The 23,950-nt window shown below is 41.8% G+C and overlaps 1 protein-coding gene and 2 long non-coding RNA genes across 9 annotated transcripts; 2 read left to right on the forward strand and 1 right to left on the reverse strand.

Annotated features, from left to right (window-relative positions):
- Nucleotides 1-1,528: 1,528 nt before the first annotated feature.
- six3a (SIX homeobox 3a) lies at nt 1,529-5,365 on the reverse strand. The gene is made up of 2 exons (XM_022195755.2): nt 4,433-5,365; nt 1,529-2,614 (listed from the first exon to the last, which is right to left on the reverse strand). Exons 1-2 carry the CDS (start codon nt 5,122-5,124, stop codon nt 2,422-2,424), a joined length of 885 nt encoding a protein of 294 aa, XP_022051447.1. The 5' UTR covers nt 5,125-5,365; the 3' UTR covers nt 1,529-2,421.
- Nucleotides 5,366-5,467: 102 nt separating this feature from the next.
- Nucleotides 5,468-17,415, forward strand: LOC110952269 (uncharacterized). Of its 7 annotated transcripts, none has more exons than XR_007946993.1 (3): nt 5,468-6,682; nt 8,118-8,245; nt 8,479-17,415. It is a non-coding gene; the product is annotated as an uncharacterized LOC110952269 (long non-coding RNA). The 7 variants fall into 7 exon arrangements; XR_007946995.1 differs by lacking the exon at nt 5,468-6,682 and adding an exon at nt 6,689-7,900; XR_002595792.2 differs by lacking the exon at nt 5,468-6,682 and having other exon boundaries at nt 7,907-8,245; nt 8,479-10,584; nt 11,602-17,415.
- Nucleotides 17,416-19,059: 1,644 nt separating this feature from the next.
- On the forward strand, nt 19,060-22,036 carry LOC127537385 (uncharacterized). The gene is made up of 2 exons (XR_007946999.1): nt 19,060-19,592; nt 20,575-22,036. It is a non-coding gene; the product is annotated as an uncharacterized LOC127537385 (long non-coding RNA).
- The last annotated feature ends 1,914 nt before the right edge of the window (nt 22,037-23,950 follow it).

Below are 23,950 nucleotides of genomic sequence, written 5' to 3' on the forward strand. Positions count from 1 at the left end.
TGTTTTTACACACGTCCTCTTTTGTAAACACCTTAAAGCCATTAGATTAACAAACGCAACTAGTCTAATTAGGCACGTTTTTGTAAGAGAATTGGTTTCTTGGTCTCTATTCTAAATGTTAAATGCTTCCATTCAGCCTCCTTTTCGTGGGCATTTACGCACGCACACACACAAAACACACGTCGCCATGGTCATTTATATTTAAACTTTCAGACTCTGCACAAAAATGCCAAACATCCTGGAAAATATCCAAACATCCTGCTCATCTCCGAGCACAGTAGCCCTAAAGAAGCACTTGTTGGAGACAGTAAAGTTCCACTAAACCAGGGAGAAAAATCTGCCGTGATTAAAGAATTGGAGGTTTTCCGCTGTTCGTATCCTCTCCGCAAATTTTTATGTCACTCTCAATTTCTACAAGTCCTGCTGTCTCTCTGAGGCACACAGCAGCCCCCTGTCCTACTTTTTGCTGCTAAAGACACGACTGTAGCCCTCACAGACTCGACGCGAATTACAGCACCAGATATTTACATGGAGGGGAAATCCTCAGTGCTGCTTCTGGGAGACAAATCTTTAGCGAAAGTGTTTCCACCAAAAAACTGTAGTTCATGCAACAGTGTCCTATAGCAAATCTGCCCCAGTCTGCAGCATAATTGGTTGGGGATTTGGATGGAAAAGGGACTGCAGGAGAGAAAGCCTTTTTTTTTGGAGGGGGGAAATGGTTCTCGTCCGAGGAAGAAAAGCTCTTTTCAGGGGCCACAATGGGAGATTGGGACAGGGGAGGAGTCCCATCGTGATTAGCCCATTTAATGGCGCGTTTACTTAATTTCTGTATTCACTAGCAACGGTAAACAAAAGGGGAAATAGCACTCACATTTTTAAGTGCTGCATGACGTTGACGTTTGCCAGAATTTGTATACAGCGGCAGACATATAGGACGACGCTACTAACATCATACTGGCGTGCGTAAATAAAATAAAACATGGGGTGAAGCACGTTTCTCTCTGAAAAATAAAAAATAGCAATTTTGAGAAATTAATCCCAACATTAGTTTGCATTTTGCCATCATAGAAGACCAAATAATTCACATCAGTGTGATAAATACTGATTAAAACACAAGTTAACGCTGCTCTGGAAGTGAGTTCAGCCCTCTGACTGCTCCGGGGACCCATAAACCATGATGAGCATTAATGCTTCCACAATCCAATAATGACCCAATATGAACATGTGTTTAGCCACTTATCACTGTCCTCATCCGTAATCGGATGGAAACACAGACAAGCAAAGAGGTAAAAGCAAATTGAAAGGTGCTTTTTTTGATTTAGAAACGTATAGGAAGCTCTATAACCACGCAAGAGGGGGAAAAAAAAGATGTAAATAAACGCTTTGGGGCTGCAGAGAGGAGAGGAGGGGCACCATAGAGACACAGAGAGAAACTATGCCACTTTTCATGTATTATTGGATAGATGTTTTTGCAAAATGTGCCATTTGTAACCCACCAAAAGCAACAAAAACGCCTGCAGCACTGGAGTTGTAAGTTTTGACAAATATTTTATGTAGGAACACCAAGTCAAGAAAAGTGAGGAAGGGATAGAAAAGAGGATGACACGGGGGGAGGAGAGCAATAATTATGTACAAGCATATTTCTACACGTATATTACAGACCGGGAGAATGATCGCATTATTTGAGATATACATAATTCAATATAAAATTTTGAAAATAAAAATAAAAATCTGATACAGTCATAAACGGTTCCTTTCGACACATTTTTTTTGACCATGTACCCCACACAGGCAGTGACAGAAGTGTATTAAAAAGGTGCTTACGACTTAAAATGATTGTCTGATGAACACAAAGTAAAAATAAAAAAACAAACAAAACAAACAAAAAAACAGGATTGCATCTTGTCTGCGTGGCGGCTGCTTCGCCGTCATCATCATCATCATATCATCATCATCGTCATCATCACTTGGACTTTAAACCGGAGATGGAGCAACAAAAAAAAAGTGCGACGAAGACACCAAGACGATCTGTTTTTTTATTCCCTCTGATCGATGTTCCTGATGGGGAAAAAAATCTTGCATTCAGGTTTATTTTCCCTGATTACAAAATGGAAAAAATAAAATAAAAAGACATCATGCAAGTAGTCTAGTAGTAGTGGTCGGTGGTGGTGGTGGTGGTGTGGGGGTATGAAGAGGAGGGGAGGCGTGGGTCCTTTGAAAGCGCTTTTTAATAAAAAAAAACGACGTGCTTTTATCTCTTTTATTTTAATATTTATATCAATCGGTCCTTTTTTCATCCGCGATATTTCATAAGTCTTTTTTCTTCCTCTCAGGTCCATTTTCCCTGTAAATATTTCTCTTTTTGTTTGTTTTTGTTGTTGTTTTTTCTCGGTTTTTTTCCCCCATCGCCCCATCTCCGTATCATACATCGCACTCCGAGTCACTGGATGTGACGGACAGGATGGACGTCCCAGTATCAACTCTCTCTGTCATACTGGAAACGCTGGTGGTGGGACTGGCCGCGGTCGAAGGCGACTCCGCCGAGCTGTGAGGGGTGAGACCGGCCTCCGAGAGGGACCTCATACCGGTGGGTCCTATTGCTTGGTGCTGGAGCCTGGAAGAAGAAAAGGAGCGAGGAGGAGGAGGAGGTGGTGGTGGTGGTGGAGGAAAAAAACGAAGAGAGAGAGAGAAGGAAAAAAATTGAGAGAAATGGCAATTAGACCTGAGAATGTCCCCTCTTCCCCTCCTCCTCCTGCTGCAAAATAGGGGTTCAAACTCGCCTTTTCTTTCCCCCTGCCGGCCCCAGCCATGCATGCATGCTTTTATCAAACCAGCCAGCTTTCAGGGGACAAAACACAGCGCTGTTTAGACTACCAAATGTTGGGAGAGATGTGATGGAGTTTTCTTGTTGTTTTGATTTAGTTTTTTGTTGCAAAAGTAGGCCTGACCAACACGTAAGTCATGAATCTGAGATAGAAAATACTTGTCCTGGCCGCTTTTTTTTTTTTTTTTTTAAACAGCTTCAAATCCAAAGACATGCTGAGTCTGTTTTTGTTTTTTACTCTCTGCATTTGCTCTGATTTTTTTTTGCACAGTTTTATTTCTCTGCAGCCTCTGAACGCTCAAACCACAATATTCCTCTTTTATTTCTTACTAAAAAATATAAAATGTATGCTTTTGTGCAAATGCAAAGCGTCGTGAGGCTTTGGCACACATGTATGAATGAATCCAGGTTTACTCCAATCATCCTAAATGTTGTTCTCCAATCCACTCATGATAATAACTCCATCACGGCGGGATAATGTCAGCGTGGAAATCTATCTCTTCATTTAGCAAAAAAGATTAGAATACTGTTCATATGGCTTAGTCCTCTGCGAGGTATTTTCTAATCAATTATAGCATTTTACTAGAATGATACTACACTTAATGTTATGAATACTGCCTATGTTTGTCTCCAAATGGCTGTTTTTCTTAATACGCATGCTCCTTTTAGTCCACTAATATCAGTAATATCTGTATTATCCTTTCACATAATCTTTATTTCCAACAGAGCAGAGGAAAAATTGGTGTCCTCACCGTAAATGCACAGCAGAACAGAAATACACAAATATATAAAATGCAACTTAAATAAATCATTACACAGCTTCAGTAGCAAACATAGTATTATTTCTAATTGTCTGTAAAACGTGATAACTCCAAATGTATTTTAAAGTATAAATGAAGCGGTTTAACGTTGAATTTAAAATAGTAAAAGGTACCCAGTGTTGGTTATTTTATGCTGATTAAAAATCATTCATGAGCTTTTGTGCTTTATTATAATAAAATAGTTTTAATGCTGCAAATATGTAAAGTTTAGTAGCTAATGTGCATATTTAGAATTTCACCACTTTTGCTCATTTATTACTTTCACTGCTACGGAAACAAACAACGTGTTTCTTTTTCATCTCAACGCTGCGCAATAATGGCTTCTTCACTTTTAACAGCAAATCTAGTTTCTTATTATTTTATATTATTGTATTATTTAGAGTTTTTTGAATAAAAGAGTTTAGTTTTAATAGTAGTACTGTTTTTAAAAATAGGCAATTTCGTAATTCTGTTAAAAATAAATCTAAAGTATTATTCAGCCATAAATGTTTTAATTCCAGTCCCAGTAGGAATAACAGTATTTTGTACATTTTGTGAAGTTGTGGATGTTTCCAGCAGCACCAGCTGTGTTTTCGCTGTTTTTATTCCGATTTCACTTCATAACAAAAATGTCGCCGCAGCCTCCTCCCTCCACCTGACAGACACTGTCTTTTCCTAGACGGTCTCTGTGCGCAATCACAACTACATGTTTCAAGAAATTCCGTCTTTTCTTTCAAATCTGTGTGTTTAGACTAACTTCAGTGCATCGTTGCGTTTTGACAGCGTGTTTTAAAGAAGAACCACCAACCTGTTTTTGGCCGCCGCAGCTCTGTCTCGTTGCCTCCGGTTTTTAAACCAGTTTCCGACCTGTGTAGGAGTGAGTCCTGTGGCTTGAGCCAGTTCCCTTTTCTTGCTGGGGTTTGGATACGGGTCCTGAAGGTACCACTCCCTCAGCAGGCTTCGTGTCCGCTCTTTGAAACAGTGCGTCTTCTGCTCGCCGTCCCAGATGGTCCGAGGCAGCGGAAACTTCTTCCGCACCCGGTACTTATCGACAGGTCCGAGGGGACGACCGCGGAGCTTCTCGGCCTCCTGGTAGTGCGCTTCCAGCCACATGGCCTGCAGTTTGCCGTGCGAGTCCTTGGTGAACTTGTGGTTCTCCAGGATGTGATAGAGGTCTCTGAAATTCCCGGTGTGGAACGCCACCACGGCCCGGGCGCGCAGGATGGACTCGTGCTTGTTGATCGCCTCGCACGCTCCCGGAGCCACCGGCAGGGACCAGAGGAAGCGGCCCAGCCGTTCGATGTCCCCGGTCTCCTCCAGCGTCTCGCAGACGCTCGCCACCTGCTCCGGGGAGAAGTTGAGTGTCGGTAGCTGAAACATGGACAAGTCTTCTGGAGACCTGGTGGTGGGAGCGCTGTTCGCCAGGAGCAGAGGGCGATCAGCGAAGTTTGGCAGGAAGAAATGGGAGGGATAAAGCTCTAAAGGGGATCTGAAAACCATGGAAATGACCTGAGAGAGAAAGAAAATTATCGAGAAAAAGGAAAAACCGAAAAATACGGCAAGTAAAAAAGATTGAATGATTCAATGGCTATCGCCTAATGACACCAGCCTCATAATATCTCCCCCTAAATCCGCCGTTGAGTGTAGCATTGAAACATTTTGTTTCCCTTTTCTATTGGTCTTCTTGGTGTCGTTGTAGCGTTGTCATGGCAGCCCTGCCAATCACTGTCAAGCGTGCCAATCATTAGCCAGTACGTAGCGCGAGGCTTTCACCACTTGTGCAGCACGCACGGGGGGTTATCAGAGTCTCCGATCTCCACAGCAACCCTCCCACCGCACCGCGCGCATCAGGCACAAGCCAATGCTCGCCTATCTGCTGAATGGAATGAGCAATTAGAGGGTGGAATATTATTGCGATCTTAACGAGGCTCGTTAAAGCTAAAGAAGATATGTAGACTGGAGATGCTTAGCAGAGACGGGCGGGGAGGGAGGGAGGCAGAGGGAGCTTTAAATGGGTGACAAATGGACAACCAATGACTGCAACTCGGGAATACACGTTTTGAATAGAAGCGAGTCAATTTGCACATTATTTTCGCATAGCTTTTCCTGTAGTAGCTACTTTTTTATCTTTCCATCAGTCCATTCATTTTTTTCTCTTGTGCGAGGCTTTAGAGTGTTCTAGCTGCATTTTTTTCCCAAACATGTCATCGCTTTCTTGTTTTCTGAAATATCAGACACAGTCCTGTAACCGTTTGACTTTTGCCCCGGATTCGTCGGTGATTTTATCATATTTTACCAAAAGAAAAAGAAATTTTTTCTGACATGATCTCGGCTGGCTGGTGTGTGTGGTCACTCGGTGCTGTTGGTCCGGGTGTCTGCAGCAGTGTGATGCCGCTCCCCCTCCTGCTGTCCCCGGCCCCTGCCTCCGGGACGCTGGGTGCAGCCCTGGCCCCCTGCCCGCTGCCTTTTCTCTCCAACCAACAAATTTATTGTTTAAAATGAATATCGATGCGCACCGTTGTGTTGATTAAACACAGATCATGGCATTGTAGAACTAATTTACCAGCGCCCTTTTAGCTCTTTATTTTTTTTCTCCATTGTCCGGCCCTCTAATTAAAACCATTAGTATTAGAATTACAATCAAATGGCAACATGAAAGCTTCTTGGGCACATAAAAGCAGTTTTCATGTATTTGATCTAGTGGTAAGGACATGATCAATGTCCACATCCAGTCACAGGATTCGGCTTATAGCGGTAGCCACGGCGGTGTGATTTTCATGTTTATGGCTAAAACGGCTTCATATTTAGACAGGGCTTACAGGGTGTTAAAATAGTGTGAGTTCACTCTAACACGAACAGTGCTCACATTGTGAAAGAGCCGTGTACAAGGCGTAGCATCTAGACTCCGCTTAATCCGCCCTCAATAAAGCTGACATAATGATCCTAAGCCGCCTTTCTACAAAATCATTCAGGAATTCAAAACTTTTCCTTCCCTCTCCGATTTGCACATTCTCCGGGGCTGACCAGATAGACCACCGACTTCAAGCTTGGAGGGACAGTGAGTAGAAACCACATGCATGTGCCGTCAGTGCTGCCTGTTTATGTTCACCGTTTGACCTCAGCTGACATACTTTATGGATGGCTGTGCGTAATTATCCCTGCGAATATTTTCGCACTTTTACGCACCAGCGTTTTGGGGGCAACTTTGCGTGTAGCTGCGCGCACGTGTGCTGTGCCAGTGTCTGTGGTGCAGAGTTGTGGGGTTGTGATGATGTTGCAGGGTCAGACGTTTTGGTTTTGGGGATGTGCGTGGGGGGTAGGGTGGTACATGGGATCAAACCTGTCCACTGCGCTGCTGCACGAACCTCAGGAGGAGTAATTCCAAGTGGCACTTGAATTGGTCCCATTGGAAAGCTCTGTGGACTGGAAGTAAAGGCTGGTATTTTCATGCTGGTGTTAAAACTAACCTCCTAGCCTATACCCCCTCTCCCCGCTCTCCCCCCTCACTGCTTCTCTCTCTCTCACACACACACACACATGCATGCATGCACGACCCCAACATTAAGTTGAGAGTGCAGGCTTAGCAGCAACTACTCCGAATATGCAAAGCCTCCTACCTGACTGGGTTCCTGGTGCACCAATTTAGGTGATCACCATTCAAGCCGAGGCTGCAGGTATTAACCAGCATTATGTTTTGGAGGAGCCTTGTTTGGGAGTAGCCCTCGCAGACAATTCAGAAATCACTCCTAGAAGAGACTAGAGGTGAAATGTAAAACCTGAATGGGGATTGAGGGAGGAAAGCCACTGGTAATTCACATTCTTTTACATGGCTTTTGTTTACGTTAAGCATGTAATTAACACCCCCCAAACAAGTTTATTCACCTGCCGTAATTGTGTGTTTATCCGAGAGCTTGCTGAATGTTCCTAGCAGCGGGGGACGAGAGCTCTGAATGCGCATCCAGCATTTAGCGTCTTGTCCGTTTATTTACAGCCTAAACCTCCAGACACGACAACACAAACAGCATTTTGCTCGCTGAAACGCTGGGAAGATGTTGGTCAAGCATGCACAGATGCTTCTCCTCTGCTCTGCTGCCACATCTCTCCTCCTGTTTCACCTTATTTCTGTTGTTAGACTTTGCTTAAAAAACTTTTGTGTATATAAAGTTAATAGTTTTGCTGTTAAAGAAACAGGCTAGTACTAATATTTAATTCCATTCCATCTTCTTGTGGCACAGACTGAATCTAAAGCATGAGTCACCACGCTGATTAATTGCCAGTAAGTAACTTATTTTCATTAAGAGTCTGTTCCAATAAGGGGAGCAAATAAACAAAGCTGATGTTACGTCATGTACGGGAGTGAGAGAGAGAGAGAGAAGGGGACCGGATGAGAGAAAGAAAGGAAAAGGTGTTGACTGTAAAAGGTAAGAGGGAAAGAGAAAGAAGGCACGAAAGAAAGGGTCTTGTTTTATTTTTTGCTCCCTCGTTGACCCCAGTTTGGCAGAGGCTGGCCAGAAAAGGCAGCACACCCCTCCCTTACAAACACAGGAGAGACTGTGTGCCTGCTGCTCCATCCTGGATTCATCTCAACAATACACAGGACAAGACTTTGGAGAAATGATGGGTACGTACCAAAAATAAATAAAAAATTAAATCTCCTAATTATAGTCATTTTTTCTTATGATTTATATTTAAGTGCATGAGGATCTTTAGTTGTTAATTTCCTTTTAAGAGATGATTAAAATGTCATTTGAATGATCTGGGAAGTCAGCCCCGGTGTGTTTTCTTTGCGCTGAGGAATTTTCTTTTTCTTTCTGTGTTTTATCTTTTTCTGCTTGCTTGCTTGTTTCCCTGCAGGGCTGTGACCACTCCACGGACTGTCACCATTTGCAACTGGAGGTGGCACCGGTTCACTGCGATTTCACTGCTCGATGTGTCCGAGATCGTGATGGAAATTCTGCTGCGGCTCCTGTAAGTTCTGTCACCTGTAAGCTGACTCGTTTCCGTCTAGGATGGTGCCGTAATAATGTTCCGTAAACTGCGAGTATTTTTTTAATCGTTTTTGCGGATATTTCTTTATTAAAATATTTATAAAATTGTTTTTAAAATCCCATAGGGCCTTTTAGTTTGAACCAGAAGACGTCTCCTTTTTTAATGTGGTGTTTTTGGCATTTTTAATCACCGAGCACCGGGCAGGATCTGCGCAGATGTGTGATGCTGTCGGGTTGGGGCGCACAATCCCCTCCGTCCCATGCTGGCCATTCCAGGGTACGGAGACTCGACACTGTGTCTACACTGTAAAAAGTATCAACCTCAAAAAGTCGTTTATTGTAACACTGAGTTTTAAAAACGGGCGTTTCTGTTTTGTATCCATCATTCGTTTGGTAGAAACGTGCACAAATCCTGGTAACCGGTTTGTGATTATTTTATGTTTCCATATGGACTTTTTCCATAACAGTTTAAAATCAGTGTCAATTTCTGAATTGTGATGGAGATTTTCCAGGTTGAATATATTCTGATTTGTTCCAAGAGGCTAACATTTGTTTCTGGAAAACATCTGCTGTGCGTAAAAATTCGTCTTTATGCGTAAAAATTGCCACTGGCAGATTTTCATTGGATTTGCGGAGAACATGGTAAAATCAAGACTGAAATTTTAAGATATTTTTTGCAGTGCATTATCTCCTACTCCCACATGAAGCCTATAACAAGCTCCTATAACAATTTTATTCTATTTTTTCCTCTTTAAACCCGTTCCAAACTGAAATTACGCATGCCATTTTGCCTATAATTTACTTGACATCCAGTGCCAAAACCCACTGAGTCTGCTGCAGCGGCTTTAAAGTGTGAACAGTTGCTAAATTATAACCACAGGTGCAATAGGTCACCGCTCTGTTTGTGGAAGCTGCACTAAATACAACACCGCCTTCATTTGGAATTAAGGAAATGGAAAAACGCGACGATTGAATATGCAGGTTTTTGTGCAATTGTTGTCACAATGATCAGTAAATGTGGCGCCAACTTTAACAGCTAAGCTTGTACAAAAGTTTTTAACATCTCTCTCTCTCCCTGTGTGTGTCTCTCTCACTCTCTCTCTCTCCCCTTTCCCTCCCTCCTTCCTTTTATTGTTTTTATTGTGTGGTCTCATTAGGGGGACTTCCTGGCAGGGCTGGGAGCTTGTATCGGAGCTGTCCAATCAGTGTATTTACACGGGTTGTTAGCGACAGTTAATGAGGGCTCCTCCCCGGGCCGGTAGAGAAAGGCGCCTCAACATTAAGATTTACCTTGTGTCAACTCGTTACTTCTAATGAACCTCCATGCAAAAAGCCTCGTCGTACTCAATGGAGCCGTGCGCCCGGATCTTGTGTTTGAGACCCTGGAAGAGTGGAGCTGCAAGCCGGCCTCCCTCTCCCCCATCCTTTTTTCTTCCGCTCACTCAGGGAGAGTTGCTTTTTCTCTGCAGGTCCGGGTCTGTGATGCATGCATGCCGTGTGTGTGCGTGTGTGCGTGCGTGCGCGTGCGTGCGTGTGGACATGTGTGTCGAATGAAGGTGGGTGGTGCACACAGCCTACTGTTCATAAAATGTCACGTTAGTAAACCCAAATCTGCACAATAACGCCTCATTTTAATCCGTTTTAAATCAACGCATTGCAGACAAAATTGTGTTAAAACGGAAATATTTTCTAAAAGCTGTTTTCTAATCATCTCTTCAAGGGTCATCAGAGACGATCAGGACGGTGTTTGCATGTCCATATCACAAAATAGGTCCTCTAATTGTGTGTTGACTGAGGCCTGACCTGTCATCTTGTTGCCTCTGCAGAAGTAAGTTCATTTAGAATCGTCCTCCAGCCCCCCACGGGAGCACCGAGCGCGGATCGGACTCCGGCCCCTCTGTCCACCCCTCGTCTGGCCCCCAGTGTGGCTTGTTGAGCCGCATCAGCAACACATCACTGCCCCTCAATTCAGGTACAAACTGGAGGAGTTTGGCAGATCCCTGAAGTGGACTCTCCTCTTTACTCTGCTAAACCACAGAGACACCACTTAAAAATCAATTAGGCTCGTCTAGTCTCTCCCTGCGCGCCAGTCATCATTTCAAAAACACCAAATTTTGGGAGGGATTTAAACTAAAAAACCCAACTTGGATTCATTATTTAATTTTAACGTGGGTGCAGTTGCACCTTATGACCACTCTGAATTTCTACTACCACTACCGCCACGCTGCTGTCTACCTTCATGAGATAATTTACTCATTTAAGTTGCTTTATCTGATAGATTTTGTGCCGAGCTTCGCCTCTGCTCAAGCTGTGACTAGTAAATAAAACATTCCCTCTGACAGGACCTTTCGATATGAAGAGCGCTTACAAACTGTTACACAATATGTTTGCACATGATAATGGGGTTTACCATTTCGTAGACAAATCTACATCCAGCAGCAGGTGACAAAGTGGCTTCTATACTCCCGGTTGTTGGCACTTTGTCACCTGCTGGTGATAGTGACAGAAAACAGTTTGGTTTCCATATTCTTCTAAAGACACAAAACTGTTCCTAAAATCCATCTGATCACTTACACAACCTCCTCCTTCATGCCGGTAAAATGCGTATTTTCTCGTGTCGTCTCTTTCCGTCGCCCGGTCCTCCGTGTTGCAGGGAGCAGCAGCGCTGGAGGAGGCCGCGTGTTCACTCTTCCAGGTAGATGGGCTGATTTGGAGACGGAATAAATATAATGGGTGCATATCAGATGCATGGCCCCGAGCTTTACATATGATGCTCACCTTCCATTCCCCGATGACTTCTGCTTTTTTTTTTACAGATCAAATCCAAACCTTCTCCACTCTCTCAGCTTTACTTCAGCCACTCTTGTGCATCGCCTATTAGGCTGCACGTTTAGGCCCAAAATCTGCACTTTGAGGCCTGTAAAGTGTCCAGAGTTACAACAGCACACATGTTGACAGAATGTCTCTCTCTCTCTCTTTTTTTTTTAAGAAGAGACTGTTTTGGATTTGGCTGTCCAGGCTGATTACGCGCAGCGGCTCTCAGATGCAGATCGGAGCTGTGGCCCTTTAGCCCGCTGTCACCGGAGCTGACGGGCTGTAATTACTGCGGCTGACATATCGCTCTCAGAGCTCACTAATGTGAGGGACGTGGACAGCGCAGGCAGCTCGTATACGGTGGAGGCTGCTCAACTCTTTGGCCACGGAGTCGCTTGAGATGCAGGCGGGCTGCAGGGCCACATGCTCCTGCTGACCTTCTCCATTTTAACATTTGAGTAGTGAAGCAGCCTCTTATTTATGAGCCAGTGATACGGTGGAGGAGATCACAAGGCTGCAAGTGAATGAAAACCACGAACAGGAAACCAGTGGTGGAAAGTAATCAAGTACATTTACTTTAGTACCTTATGTGCAGTTCTAGTGTGTTTGTACTTGACTGGAGTGGGTTCATTTACTTCTACTCCACTATTTAAAGTGTTAGCTACTTTACAAATTAATATTTTACGCACTAATATATCATAGCCTTCAAAATAGTAGGCAATGATTAATATTAAGCGATACAACAGTTGTCACCTTGAGCTTCTTGCATGTTAATTTATCAGTTATTAATTCAAGCAAGCAGAAGTAACCTCTCTGTATCAGATGTAAAACTACTGTATACATTTGAGGTTCTTGCTCTGCTTTGCATTTTGTGCTGCACTTCAGAGAGAGACATTGTACTTTTTACTTCCTTGCATTTATTTGACCGCCAGACATTTTCACCTTCCCAAACTACAAGATTAATCAAAGCATTTTACTGCATAAATGACCATATTTCAGCTTGTAAATACATTTTTTATGACAAAAAAATGTTCCTTTTTGCATTGTGAGCACTTATATGTTGAATCGTTTAACACTTTTGCTGATAATTCAGTAAATGCGACACTTTAGGCTTCACTAAATGCAAACTTTAAGGGTCTGTGTTTCTTCTTGTCGATTAAAAATATTTACCATTAAATGATGAGAGTGATAGATGTTTCTATTAGATGAGCACGGTATTATTAGTCATAAACTAGTAAATAATCTCTGTTGCTGTTTGTCACAGTCATTTAATTCCTCCCACAACAAGCAGAATTGAAGTTTCTCAGCGGTTAAATTCAATAATTTCATCAAGGCTTCATTTTGTAGTCAGTCGCTGTGAAATATTTACAGTTCCACGCTGAGTTTAGGTGTGAAGGGAGCCGCAGTTCTGTCATTGTCTCACATTTTGGTTGTTGCGCTGTTTGCTTGGCACCTAAACGAACAAATCCGACGTCTCTCCCTCTCTGTCTCCCTGTGTCTCTCTCTCCCTCTCCCCTCCTTGACTGCAGCTTTTGACATTACTCCACTCGATTGCCCGTTTACCCCCAAGTCAAGTTTGAGGCAGGCATGAAGTGTAAAAGAGGTGGGCCATGTCATATCCGCTCAGTGTGCAGGGGATTGTTGGCCTGCGCGCCGCTGATCATTGTTCAGGAGAACAATCCAGGCAGGAAGAAGGCAGCATGTCAGAAAACCTGCAAGGAAAGTTGCAAACTGAGGCTGCTTGGACATTATTTGCTCATAGTTTTTTGTTGTTGTTTTTTTGTCTCATTTTACAGCAGTGCAGTCCGAATGAGAGCAGGGTGTGTTTACATGTGGATAGATTACTTTCAGTACATTTAGGTTAGGACTGTTTTTCATTAAAACTCTGCAATCTGGAACATTTATAGAGCTGGACTTTGAAAAGATCATGTGACACTGATCTAAAGGTATTGCTAGCATTGATGAGATTCATCCCATCTGCTTTAATGTGTTACAAAAACACGTTTTCCCTTCAACTGGCCAACTATGTGCTAAAATTATTATCAAAAAAGACTTTCAAGAAATACTTTGAATACATGTTATTAATTTATATATTTAATATTTATTAATGATTATGTAGCCTAAAATTACTTTTTAGTTTCTTTGTAGAGTTATCTTTTCAGGAAGGTATTCCCACGATGTTCTTTTCGGTTTGGTTTTTGCTGCTTGGCTGTTTTTGTGTTTCTGCTTCATAGTTCCCCCCCTCCTACATAAAATTAAATTTAATTTCTATCCGGTTTTAATCCTATAACGTCAATGGACAACATATGTCACCTCCAGGCACTTTACATAGGAAGGATTTTACAAAAAGAATCAACTGCAAATATATCCAAAGGTTCTTTTCGTTTCCCTTTACGCAGCATTTGGCACCTTTTGAATGTAGAAAGTGCAGCTGATTCTTCAGCATCTAACTGGTCTAGATGTTTCTCTGCAGCTCACATCACTGTTTTACTGATTGATTCAACATTTGGCTAATTGATCCCCAAACCTGGTTACCCGAGGTGGTTGCTAGGCAACAGATTAGTGCCGGTGTAGTCTCAGGTGTACTTCTTATCGAGTTCATCACCACTGCTTGGGCTCAGCAGCCAATCAGAGAAGGTGCGGAGCGGAACTAACCGTCCTGTACCTGGATATTAGCTTACAGGATAATAACGGAGGGACGAGGAGCCGTTTATTCACGGCTGAGCTGCGCCCGTCCGGTCTGATCTGTGTCCACGACTCAGTTTGGCTCGACGGATCAATAGATGGTGTCTGGGAGAGGTGAGGGGGAGAGAGAGGAAAGGAAAGCTGCAACAGGTCGGTAAGAGAATGATCCACAGAGCACATCTGCGTAAAACCAACTTCTATGGAATTTTACACACGGACAGTTTGTGTTAAATAACAAAAACTAAGACTAGTTTCTGTAATAAAAGTCTCTTATTTATGAGCTAGTATTGTGATAGATGACGTAATAAGGGCTGTGTATGACTGAAAAACATCATGCTGTGATACACATTAAACAGAAAACTAGTGGCAGAACGTACCTGACTACATTTATTTCAGTAGTTATGTGAACTTCTGTTGCACTCACACTGGACTTGAGTGTTCCTCATTCATTTGACAGCTGTACAGATTAATGTTTTACAACGAAATATTTTATCATCTAAAAAAGTCTGAAGTTTTAATTCATGTGAAGTTATTCAGCAGTATATAAAGATGTAACAGTTTACCCTTGTGCTCCCAGCAGGTTCATTTATCAGAATTAGTCTTTCATTCTGCTATAGCAGAGGTAAAGCCACTGTATCACTGGAGAGTGACTGAATACTTCTACTCAAGTATTGTACAAGTTTGATTTACTTTCACTAGTCTCCCTTTTATGCAGTTTTACACTTAATCTCTATTAAATACACCATTTTTTGTGGAAATGTTTCCTGCAGACAGTTTATTTGTGCTGGCAAAGTGTTGCTTTTATTATTTAACTACTAAAAGCAACATAGTAGCCTCTTAGTTATGATCTCGTGATGTAAATGAAAAACAGCATGTTGCAATACTTTAAATGAATATAAAAGTATAAAGTAACACAGTGCATTTACTGAAGTGATGTACTTGATTTGAGTGTTTCAAGTTCATTTCTCTTTACTCCGCTATTTTTTATTCTACAAAAATTCAGGTTAAATTGTTCAACTGTATGTAAAGTTGTAAAACAGTTTCACCTTGAGCTAAATACATAAAGAACATCAGAAACAGCTCAGGTAGCCACAGGAAGGCGACTGAGTACTTTTACTAAAGTATTGTACAAATTTGATGCACTGCTTTTGTTTTAATGTTGTTTTATACTTCATGTTCTCTGGGGAAAAGTCAATTTATTTTATCATCATTTTGATTTAAAAAAAATAGCAATCTGCATGCATTATAAATTTTGGGTGGAATAATCCTGGAAAATAAGAATTTATTGCTATAATTATCTTTATTATTGCTATAGTTTTATAATTATTGCCTGAGATTATTGCAGGAATTTATGTAAATCTGTACAAGAATGATCAAACACATCAACCAAAGCTGCCATTTGAACTGGATTCTGACCATTACGCATGAAAAGAGCGCAATTCTGCGGCCTGAAAATGATATTTTCCTCCTTAACTTCTGTCCGTGTGTCTGCGTGGAAGCAGAATGTCCTCCTGGATCAACTCTTTGGTTTCCAGACTGAGCATTTTGCCTGCTCACGGTGCCGATTGGCTTCTGCAGTATCAGTAGTTTGTATCAGGTCTGTGCGCTCACCACGCACACCCACTGGCCGCTATTGAAACCATAAATGTTTCCATACACACGTGTGCTGCTGGAATCATCGGAGCCTGCATGCGTGTAACCTGCCATCCATCTCCTCTGTGCAGCTCACAAAATAAAACCCCCGAAGTGCCACCCAGACCACACAGCCTCCTAATATTCCAGTAACAGAACGTGGAGCTGACCTATATCCGCCTGCCACATATTCCAGCTTTGTTACTGTTGTTCATTCATTATTCAGGTGGCGATGATTGGCTCTGGATGGCAGATGTCAGAGCGTGATGGAGATGTTTGTGTTTGACTGATTTAAGGAGCCATTATCCCGCCCGCTTATCAAACATTCATGTGTGGCAGCTGTAGTTGTGGATCTGCCCTCCGCAGTGTCTCCTGTGGCCGCTTCGTTTCTCTTCTTAAGCAGCCACGACCTTTCCACTCAGTTAACCTATTATCTTTTAACATTTAAGAGGCAGCTCAGCTCCTTCTGCGGAAAGAAAACATCTGAAAGCATCACATATAGGCTCTATATCATAGGGAAAAAAATGCATATGATAAACCAAACCCTTCATAGCAGAGAATATAGATCGTTTTCAATTAAAAAATGAGGCTTAATGTGTCCATTAAACGACAGAAAAAATACCACAAATAGCGCAGAAGGTTATATATAACGTTAATACGACTTAAAATCAACAAACTATCATGAATCATGAATAAAAATGTAAAAAATCTGCCACATAATCTCACTATAAGCGACAAAGCACTAAGTTAGACGAATTTTACACTAACCTTTGCTTAAAGGTATCGATTCCATTCAAACAATTAGTCTTTACAGCTAACTGCACATTAGTAAAGATCACAAGAAAATGGTTTGACTGTATAGACGGCAATTAATTCTGTTGTGAATCATCAGAGGCATCATTATTATTATTTTAATCATTTAATATGCAAGTACATTTAAACTAATTGTATTCTTTGCATATTGTCTCAGATTTAAGTTGCTTTTGTGGCGTAAAGGCTTCTTGTAACAAACCAAAAGGCAATTTAAATAAGAAATAAGTCCCTTTTTTGATATTTTTTCTTATAGTATAACAGTACAAGTGGAGACTAAAGTGGAGGGAATTAATGAGCACGAAACACTTATTTCCTGCATTCTGGTGAATGGTTTTTGCTCTAATTTTCTGCACCAATTTGTGTTAGAAATGTCTTTAATTATGCAAAGAAGTCACTAAATACAGGCACAGTTTGACAAATCAAAATGTAATGGAATATAATGAACTAAGAGTCTCAGGGAGTTTTAAATATTTATTCTGCTGTAGATCAACTTTTCTAATTTAATATCATCCCTGCTGGGTAGACACACATCTCAGCATCATTTAGACTTTTTTCTCTTGTTTTTTGAAAGTTGCTTCTTAAAATTACTTTAAAATGAATTCTTTTTAATTCATTTGTAATCAAAAATCAATGTTGAACACTAATAACCAAGAAACACGATGGACTGTTTGTGCAATGCTAAAATACAGAATTTATTAAGACAGATTTTAAAAATATAAATTCACTTTTCCAGACCTTAATTGTTCCTATTCAGTATTAAACATCGAAACAGCTAAAAGGAAACTTCTCCATTTGAATCGTGTGCCACATGGTTGTTTTCTAAAAGCTAAAAAATAATCAAATAAATCCCTGCAGCCTCTGATGCTTCCATGAATCTTTTCTCTGCCTCCACAGACCATCCAGTCCATGTCTTCTTTTTTTTTTTTTTTTGTAATTGCCCTGCCAACACGGTGGTTTTCATTCGTCCTGACCCCTCCATGAACAGCACGCCGCCGCCCTCGCCGCTGTCACCCCTCCACCCACCCCCACAGCCTCCACACGGACCCCCGCACAATGCCGCGTGTGCGTGCGCGCTCTGCGGGTATGTGGGCTAAATGTCGTGCAGAGGTAATGGGAAGTAGTCGGAAGGTAAGGTCGCGGGTTCACGGCGGGGTTAAAGAGACCCGTCAGTGGCTCCTGTTTTCTTCTTCTTCTTTTTCTTTTTTTCTTCTTTCCTCCACTGCTCCGCTTCCTTCCTACCGGAGGATGTGTCCACCGCGCTCACCCCGCCGCAACCCCGTCAACTGCGCACAGCCTGTTTGTTTTTCTGCGTTTATTAAATCTTCCCCCGGCAGGAAAAACCACCAACATCACCACGTCACCGGGCGCTGGTGAGTTTAGCACTTTGCATCCCTCCTCGGCTGCCTGAGAAATCTTTTGTGTTTGGACTTGTGAGGTCTATTTATATCCTCACATGCAGGCAGGAGGACCGTTCAAGGCTGCTGCAGTTTATCCTCCAGGTTCAACACAACATTTCCAAAAACATCCTCATACAGCAAGGCGCACGTTAATGATTTTAAACCACCTTTGCTGCATTTTTCTTCAAAAATCGTTAATTATTTCTGCTATCAGACAGAAGTCAGAGACCCTCCACCCCATAATGAACAAAGCACCACTTCTGCCCCTTTACATCAACTTTCTGATGAATCCACGTTTAAGCAGCGTAACAGTGCAGCCGAAAGGAAGCAGACATAAATGTTCTTTTTTTCCTCTCTTTTTTTACTACAGAGATTATTATTATTATCTCATTAGGGATAACTGCCTGCGGGTCAGGTGGGTTATCCACCATTTTAATTGCCACAGCATCATTGTTCAGGCCTTTAACCATTTGTAGGTTTTTCTCTAATGTAATGAGAATGTGTGCATTATGGAAATGAAGTCTATATGATGGAGATAATTCTAGTGAAATCATTAAAACCTGGGATTCTTATAGGATAAAATGTCCTTTTTCTGCTGTATTCATCTTCTGTTGTATGCAGGTTTATTTAGGTTTAGCTCAGCTTATTTTTGCATATAAAGTTTTAACAATAGAATTAGATTTTTTTTAAATTAAAGAATAGTTTATCTATAGATGAGAAGAAAATAACCAATGGTCTGCTTTTATAGACTTGATTGTTCTGCAGTTTCTCTTTCAAATTTATCAATAAAACAATAAAACTTGTTTTAAAAGCAATTTGGTGTCACTCTTTACTTTGTGAACTTGTGAATGTGTGCATGGTTGGAGAAACAAAGATTGTGTGAAGCTGAAAACTGACATAAAACACACGTGAAAAAAGCGTGAAAATGACATATTTCATATTTTTTGATATATTAAGTCTTATAAATGAGTTTTCTCTACTATAACTGAATGTAGCCGTCATGCATACTTCATTAGTGTTTAAAAATGCAAATTATAGAAGTTGTTTAATGGCACACTGACAGTAAAATTAGTGCATCATGACAGACTGTAACTGAACGTTGACATCGTGCAGCAGACAACATGCAACAATAAGAAGTTTTCTATCATGATTAAAATTTAAGATGGCTTTTTACAACTCAGTGTTCTGCAGGCCTTACATTTATATGCCACTAATGTGGAAACAGCAAATATGTATTGGAAGAACCACAAGTGTTTTCTACAGCTTGTAGGACGGAAAATGACCACGGGCATTAAATATGGAGAAACCTGGAGCGTCTCAGAGATGACAGTGAATGAATGAAGCAACGCAGACGAGACTCGGCGGTTTTACTTTGGACACAAAGGATGGAAGAAGAGGAAGCTGGAGACATCATGTATCCTCAAAGCAGCTGATTGAGATTCATTTGACAGAAACAAGACAGAAACACAGTGAAGCTTTGCATTGGCATGGAGAAGGCCTGTGTTGTTGTGCTTCCTCTGTGTCTCTCATCCTCTCTCTTCTGCTTTGTGTTCATATAGAGACATCCATACTGGAGACAGGAGGGAGAGATTTTGGTCGTCTGCCTATCTCCTCCTCACCATGGCGCCCCTGAGACCGAGTGAGCAAGGAGAGCACACAAACACACTTTTTACAGCCGCCGTGCAGGAGAACAGCTTGGCTCTGTGTTACACCAAAAACCCCACTTTCCCCTCAATCAGACAGACAGGTAGACAGCTGGGTGTTACGCTAAATCCCTTCCCCCACGTGTCCCTCCAGTAACAAGGGCTCCACTCTTACTGTCACTTCTCTGTTGCTCTCTTTATCTCATGCTTGAAAGCAGGAGAGCTTTGGAGAAAAAAAATATACAACTACAGTATGATATGATTGCAACAAATGCAGAGCAGATGATGAATAGTTTAGAGAGGGTTTTCTTTTAAAACTGCAGGATTAGTCAACAGAGACTGCCGTTGAAGATGCTGAAAATAAAACACAGCGTCTCCAAACACAAGTGTTATCTGTCCCTCTCTGGTCTCTCTCCACCCTGACCCCAAGTTCACTCCTTCTAAGCACCACTTCACCCCACAAGCCCACGTTTTGTGTGCGTGTGCGCGCTGAGAGCTTTTTGATTTCTTCTATGCGAGTGTGTGTGCGATAGAGAAAGAGAGAGAGATGAGAGAGGATGATGGTCAGGCTTGGCCTACTGACTCACCCACAGAGAGAACTGTGTTGATACAGGAATGAAGCCATCACACACTTACACACACAGAGACAGCCTCTTCCCATCAGTCTTTTGTTGTGCTTGCCAGTGATGATGATCTCACCACATAGCAGGACTAAGCCTCAATAGTCAGCCAGTCTGTCAGTTTGGCAGGCAGACAGGCAGCCAGTCAATATGCCCATCAGTCATCCAGCCAGGCAGCCAGTCGGTTAGTAGCAGCAGAACTTATTCAGCCAGTTAGGCAGGTAGGGAGGTATCTGATGAGGAAACGCCACCCCAATCAGTCAGTATTAAGTTATCATCTCCTGCTGTTATACAAGGAAGTGACTTGGACACAAAAAGAATTAAAAATATATTTTAAAAAAACCTTTGTTTTCCTCAGAAGTCGTCTACAAATCCAGAGTTTTCTTCCCCCCTCCACCCTGGCAGGCGCCACAGAGAATGAAAACCACCAGACACAAGAACAGCTTCTTCCCCACTGCCGTCACCCTTTTAAACAGCTGAGCCACTCCTCCACACCCGTACAGTATACTATATACCTACAGGTATGTACAGCACTCTTTGCACTAAGAACAGCATTCTCTGCTTTCTGCACTGTATCATCATGTAGCAATCATCATTTTGCACTACTGTGTTTATTGATTCCTTTCTAGATTGTACATACCTGTATATATTGTGTCATATTTATTTTTATTACTACTATTTTCTCCCCTGTTCATCTTTCTGTAGCTTCTTTTTTATTATTATTATTCTCTTTCCTTATTCCTAGGGTGACACCAACAGCCAAAACCAAACTCCTTGCATGTTGTGTACATACTTGACTCCTCTGTAACCTAAAAACACACACAGAATCAGAGCGTTCAAGTCTAGACAAAGCTTCTAAAAAAAGAACTATCCACCCTTTTATTTCCAGCAGGTTGAGCTTTAACAGCCTTTTCTCAGATCTCCCCCCAAATAAACCCCTAAAGCTGATAGGGTCCCGGCGAAGAAAACTGTAGTTTAAAATACAGCCGCTTGTTTGGAAAATCCCTGCATGGTTAAAGAGCATTTTTTCCTCCAGTAGCTTTTATGATGTGAGCTCTCTCGGTCTCTCGGGTCATCTAGCAGAGGCTTCTTTTAGCTACACTGAATATGCACAGAAGATTTACAAAACCTTTTAAAACCCAGATAAAAATTCTCTTGTTTTCTACTGAATCGTAAGAACTATTATTCGGCATGTGCATATCATGAACTCACTTGAATTTACTTTGTTTCATCATTGAATTACAATTATCTATATGCCTCTATCTTAACAGTGAGCAATTTAAATTTATTGTGCTTTGTGAGTTTTGTAGATCATCTTGGTGTCAAAATGACGGCGTGTCAGTAAACGCTCCTTCAGTTGCCTTCATATAAGCAATTCAGTGCTTTTTTTAGTGAAATAAATCAGATTATATCCAGTCACAGCGTTTGCTGGTTATAGGGACTGAGTGGGGTATAGCTTACTGTATGTCACTTATAGGTTTTGAATCATGTCATTTGTCATTTTCAGCCAGTTCCTCACAAACATAAGGGTTCCTTCCTATTTTTTATAATTTGTAACTGTCAAATAAGTGCGTATCAACCACTGGGAGAGATTAAATGAAAGAAAACCATTGCTGGCATCTGTTAAAAGACACTTTGAACACACCATAGAAAAGGGAAAAAGAGAATAATGTGGTCTAATCGATTGTTTACCAGATAATAGCCTTGTCGTTACTTATCTAACAGTACCTGCCTGATTGAGTTTCACTTCCCTCAGGCTTTCCCACAACTCTAGTTTGAGCAAAAAAGAGAGAGCAGGCTTTAAAAAAAAAAAAAAACAAGCCGGAGAGATTTATTAATTTATTTAGTTATTTTAAATGAGAGCCAGAGTTGATATGCAAGTGGTGTGCCTGATGAGCATGAACAAAACAGAGAGCTGGAGTTGGAATATTCTAAGAACAACTGTATCCGTTGTTGTGCTAATCCTAAATGAAATATGTATTCAGTAAAAGGATTAGGGCGTCCAGTGTCATAAAAGAAACCACTTACCAGCACCAAAGGTAATTTGTAACCTTAGCAACTGCTTGTGGAAATGAATGGGGGATTAGGATTGGCTGCAGCCAGCGTTGTCCTCGTGCAGTCAAAACAAGCTGCACACACACTCACTGTGTTTGGCAAATTCACGCATGCTGCGCACATGTGCACGAACAGAAGAAAAGTTGTGCACGAAATGAGGTTTCATGCACAACATCAAAGTAAAATAAGTGCAAGAGAAAGAACAGGATTAAATGTGTGAAGCATATGCAGAAAAACAAGGCGTTTCTGGTTTACTACCAAAAAAAAACACCTAAAGGAAAAGGTCAAAGGGTTCGTCAGCTGTCTTATAATGGTAAGTGAGCCGCTAGCACATTTTCTGCTGCTGTAATTAGTGTTCCTTCCCTCTTTTTTGGTTTTGTTTCGCTGACACATTCAGTACAACCGTGTGTGTTAAAAGGTGTTTATGTATTGGTGTGTTTTTAACCTTGTGTGACAGCTCTCAGGAAGCAGAGGCCTCAACTGTACCTGCAAGTTCTCACATTACACTTAATGATGCCAACTCTCGCTTGAACAGACAAGGGTGAGTGTGTGAGCGGTGCATACATAAAGAAAGAAAGGCAGACGGAAACATACTGTAAATACATGCATGGGCTGAAGGATATGCAGGTGCAAAGACACGGATGTGGAGATAAGTTGAACGAGGGGGAGAGAGAAGAAAAAGAAAGAGGGGGATTATGTTCTAAATAGCCACTTCTGTCGAGTTGCACCACCTTGTTGGAGACATCTCAAATAGCTAATTGCTTAATCATGTGGAAGTGACAATAGCCCAACCTTGTTCTCATCTGTTCTCTCTCTACCTTAATCCATCCATTTTTTTGTGCACATTTGTTTGTCCTCCTCACTTTGTCTATCTCTCGCTCCGTGTGACTCATCATCTTTCTTCCCTCACCTCATACCTTCTTACTTTCCGTCACTCCCTCCATAAGTCTGGGGAAGCTATTAAAACGGTGGCAAATGGCTTCTCGGGTGACATTTGCTGACATTCAAGGAAGTGCATTTATCAGTGTACTACAGTTCACCTTGGTGAATGAAATCCATTTGTGCTGCTGTGATGGCCTGGTGGCCTCTCTCCCTCTCCCTCTCCTCCCCTCTTCCTCTGCCCAGCTCTCTCTCTCCGTCGCTGTCCCTAAATGGATGCCCAGTGTACGGGGAAATGGCAAGGTGGCGCACGGCTTCACAGCTGCTCTCAAATGTCATGCTGGAGAAAAAATCTTTAATGGGCTAAGTGTAGCCTTTCCAGCCCTAACTTGTCAGGTAATCAGAAATCTCTCTCTCTCGCTCTCCCCGTCTCCCTCCTCACCCACTTTTTCCTCGTTCCTCGGCTCCCCAGGGCCATGACACACCACTAATTACCTGTTATACCAATCGGAGAGTGGGATGGCACAGGAAAGAGGAAGACTGCTTTTAAGACGGGAGGAAATCACGTCCCCCTTCTCATTGCCTTCAGTGTGACGGGCTGCATATTTTTAGCTTGGTTATTTTATTTTATTATTATATATATATTTTTTTATTTCTTTATTTTTATTTTTACAAAGCCAAGGCATAACTTTATGGCACCGGAGTCACCTGGAACATAACACCTCTTTTTATAAGTGGGTGATCTTCATGTAAGTGAAGGGATTTCATTCACTACATCTGCAGGAACCAGAGTTAACCCG

The sequence above is a fragment of the Acanthochromis polyacanthus genome, chromosome 15, assembly GCF_021347895.1.
Source record: "Acanthochromis polyacanthus isolate Apoly-LR-REF ecotype Palm Island chromosome 15, KAUST_Apoly_ChrSc, whole genome shotgun sequence".
NCBI lineage: Eukaryota > Metazoa > Chordata > Actinopteri > Pomacentridae > Acanthochromis > Acanthochromis polyacanthus.

Bases quoted from the DNA above. Each gene is read 5' to 3' on its own strand.
- six3a (XM_022195755.2), bottom strand. From the start codon at position 5,124: ATGGTTTTCAGATCCCCTTTAGAGCTTTATCCCTCCCATTTCTTCCTG. The intron at 2,615-4,432 runs GTTGGTGGTTCT...TTCTTCTTCCAG, and splicing joins GCTGCGGCGGCCAAAAACAG to GCTCCAGCACCAAGCAATAG.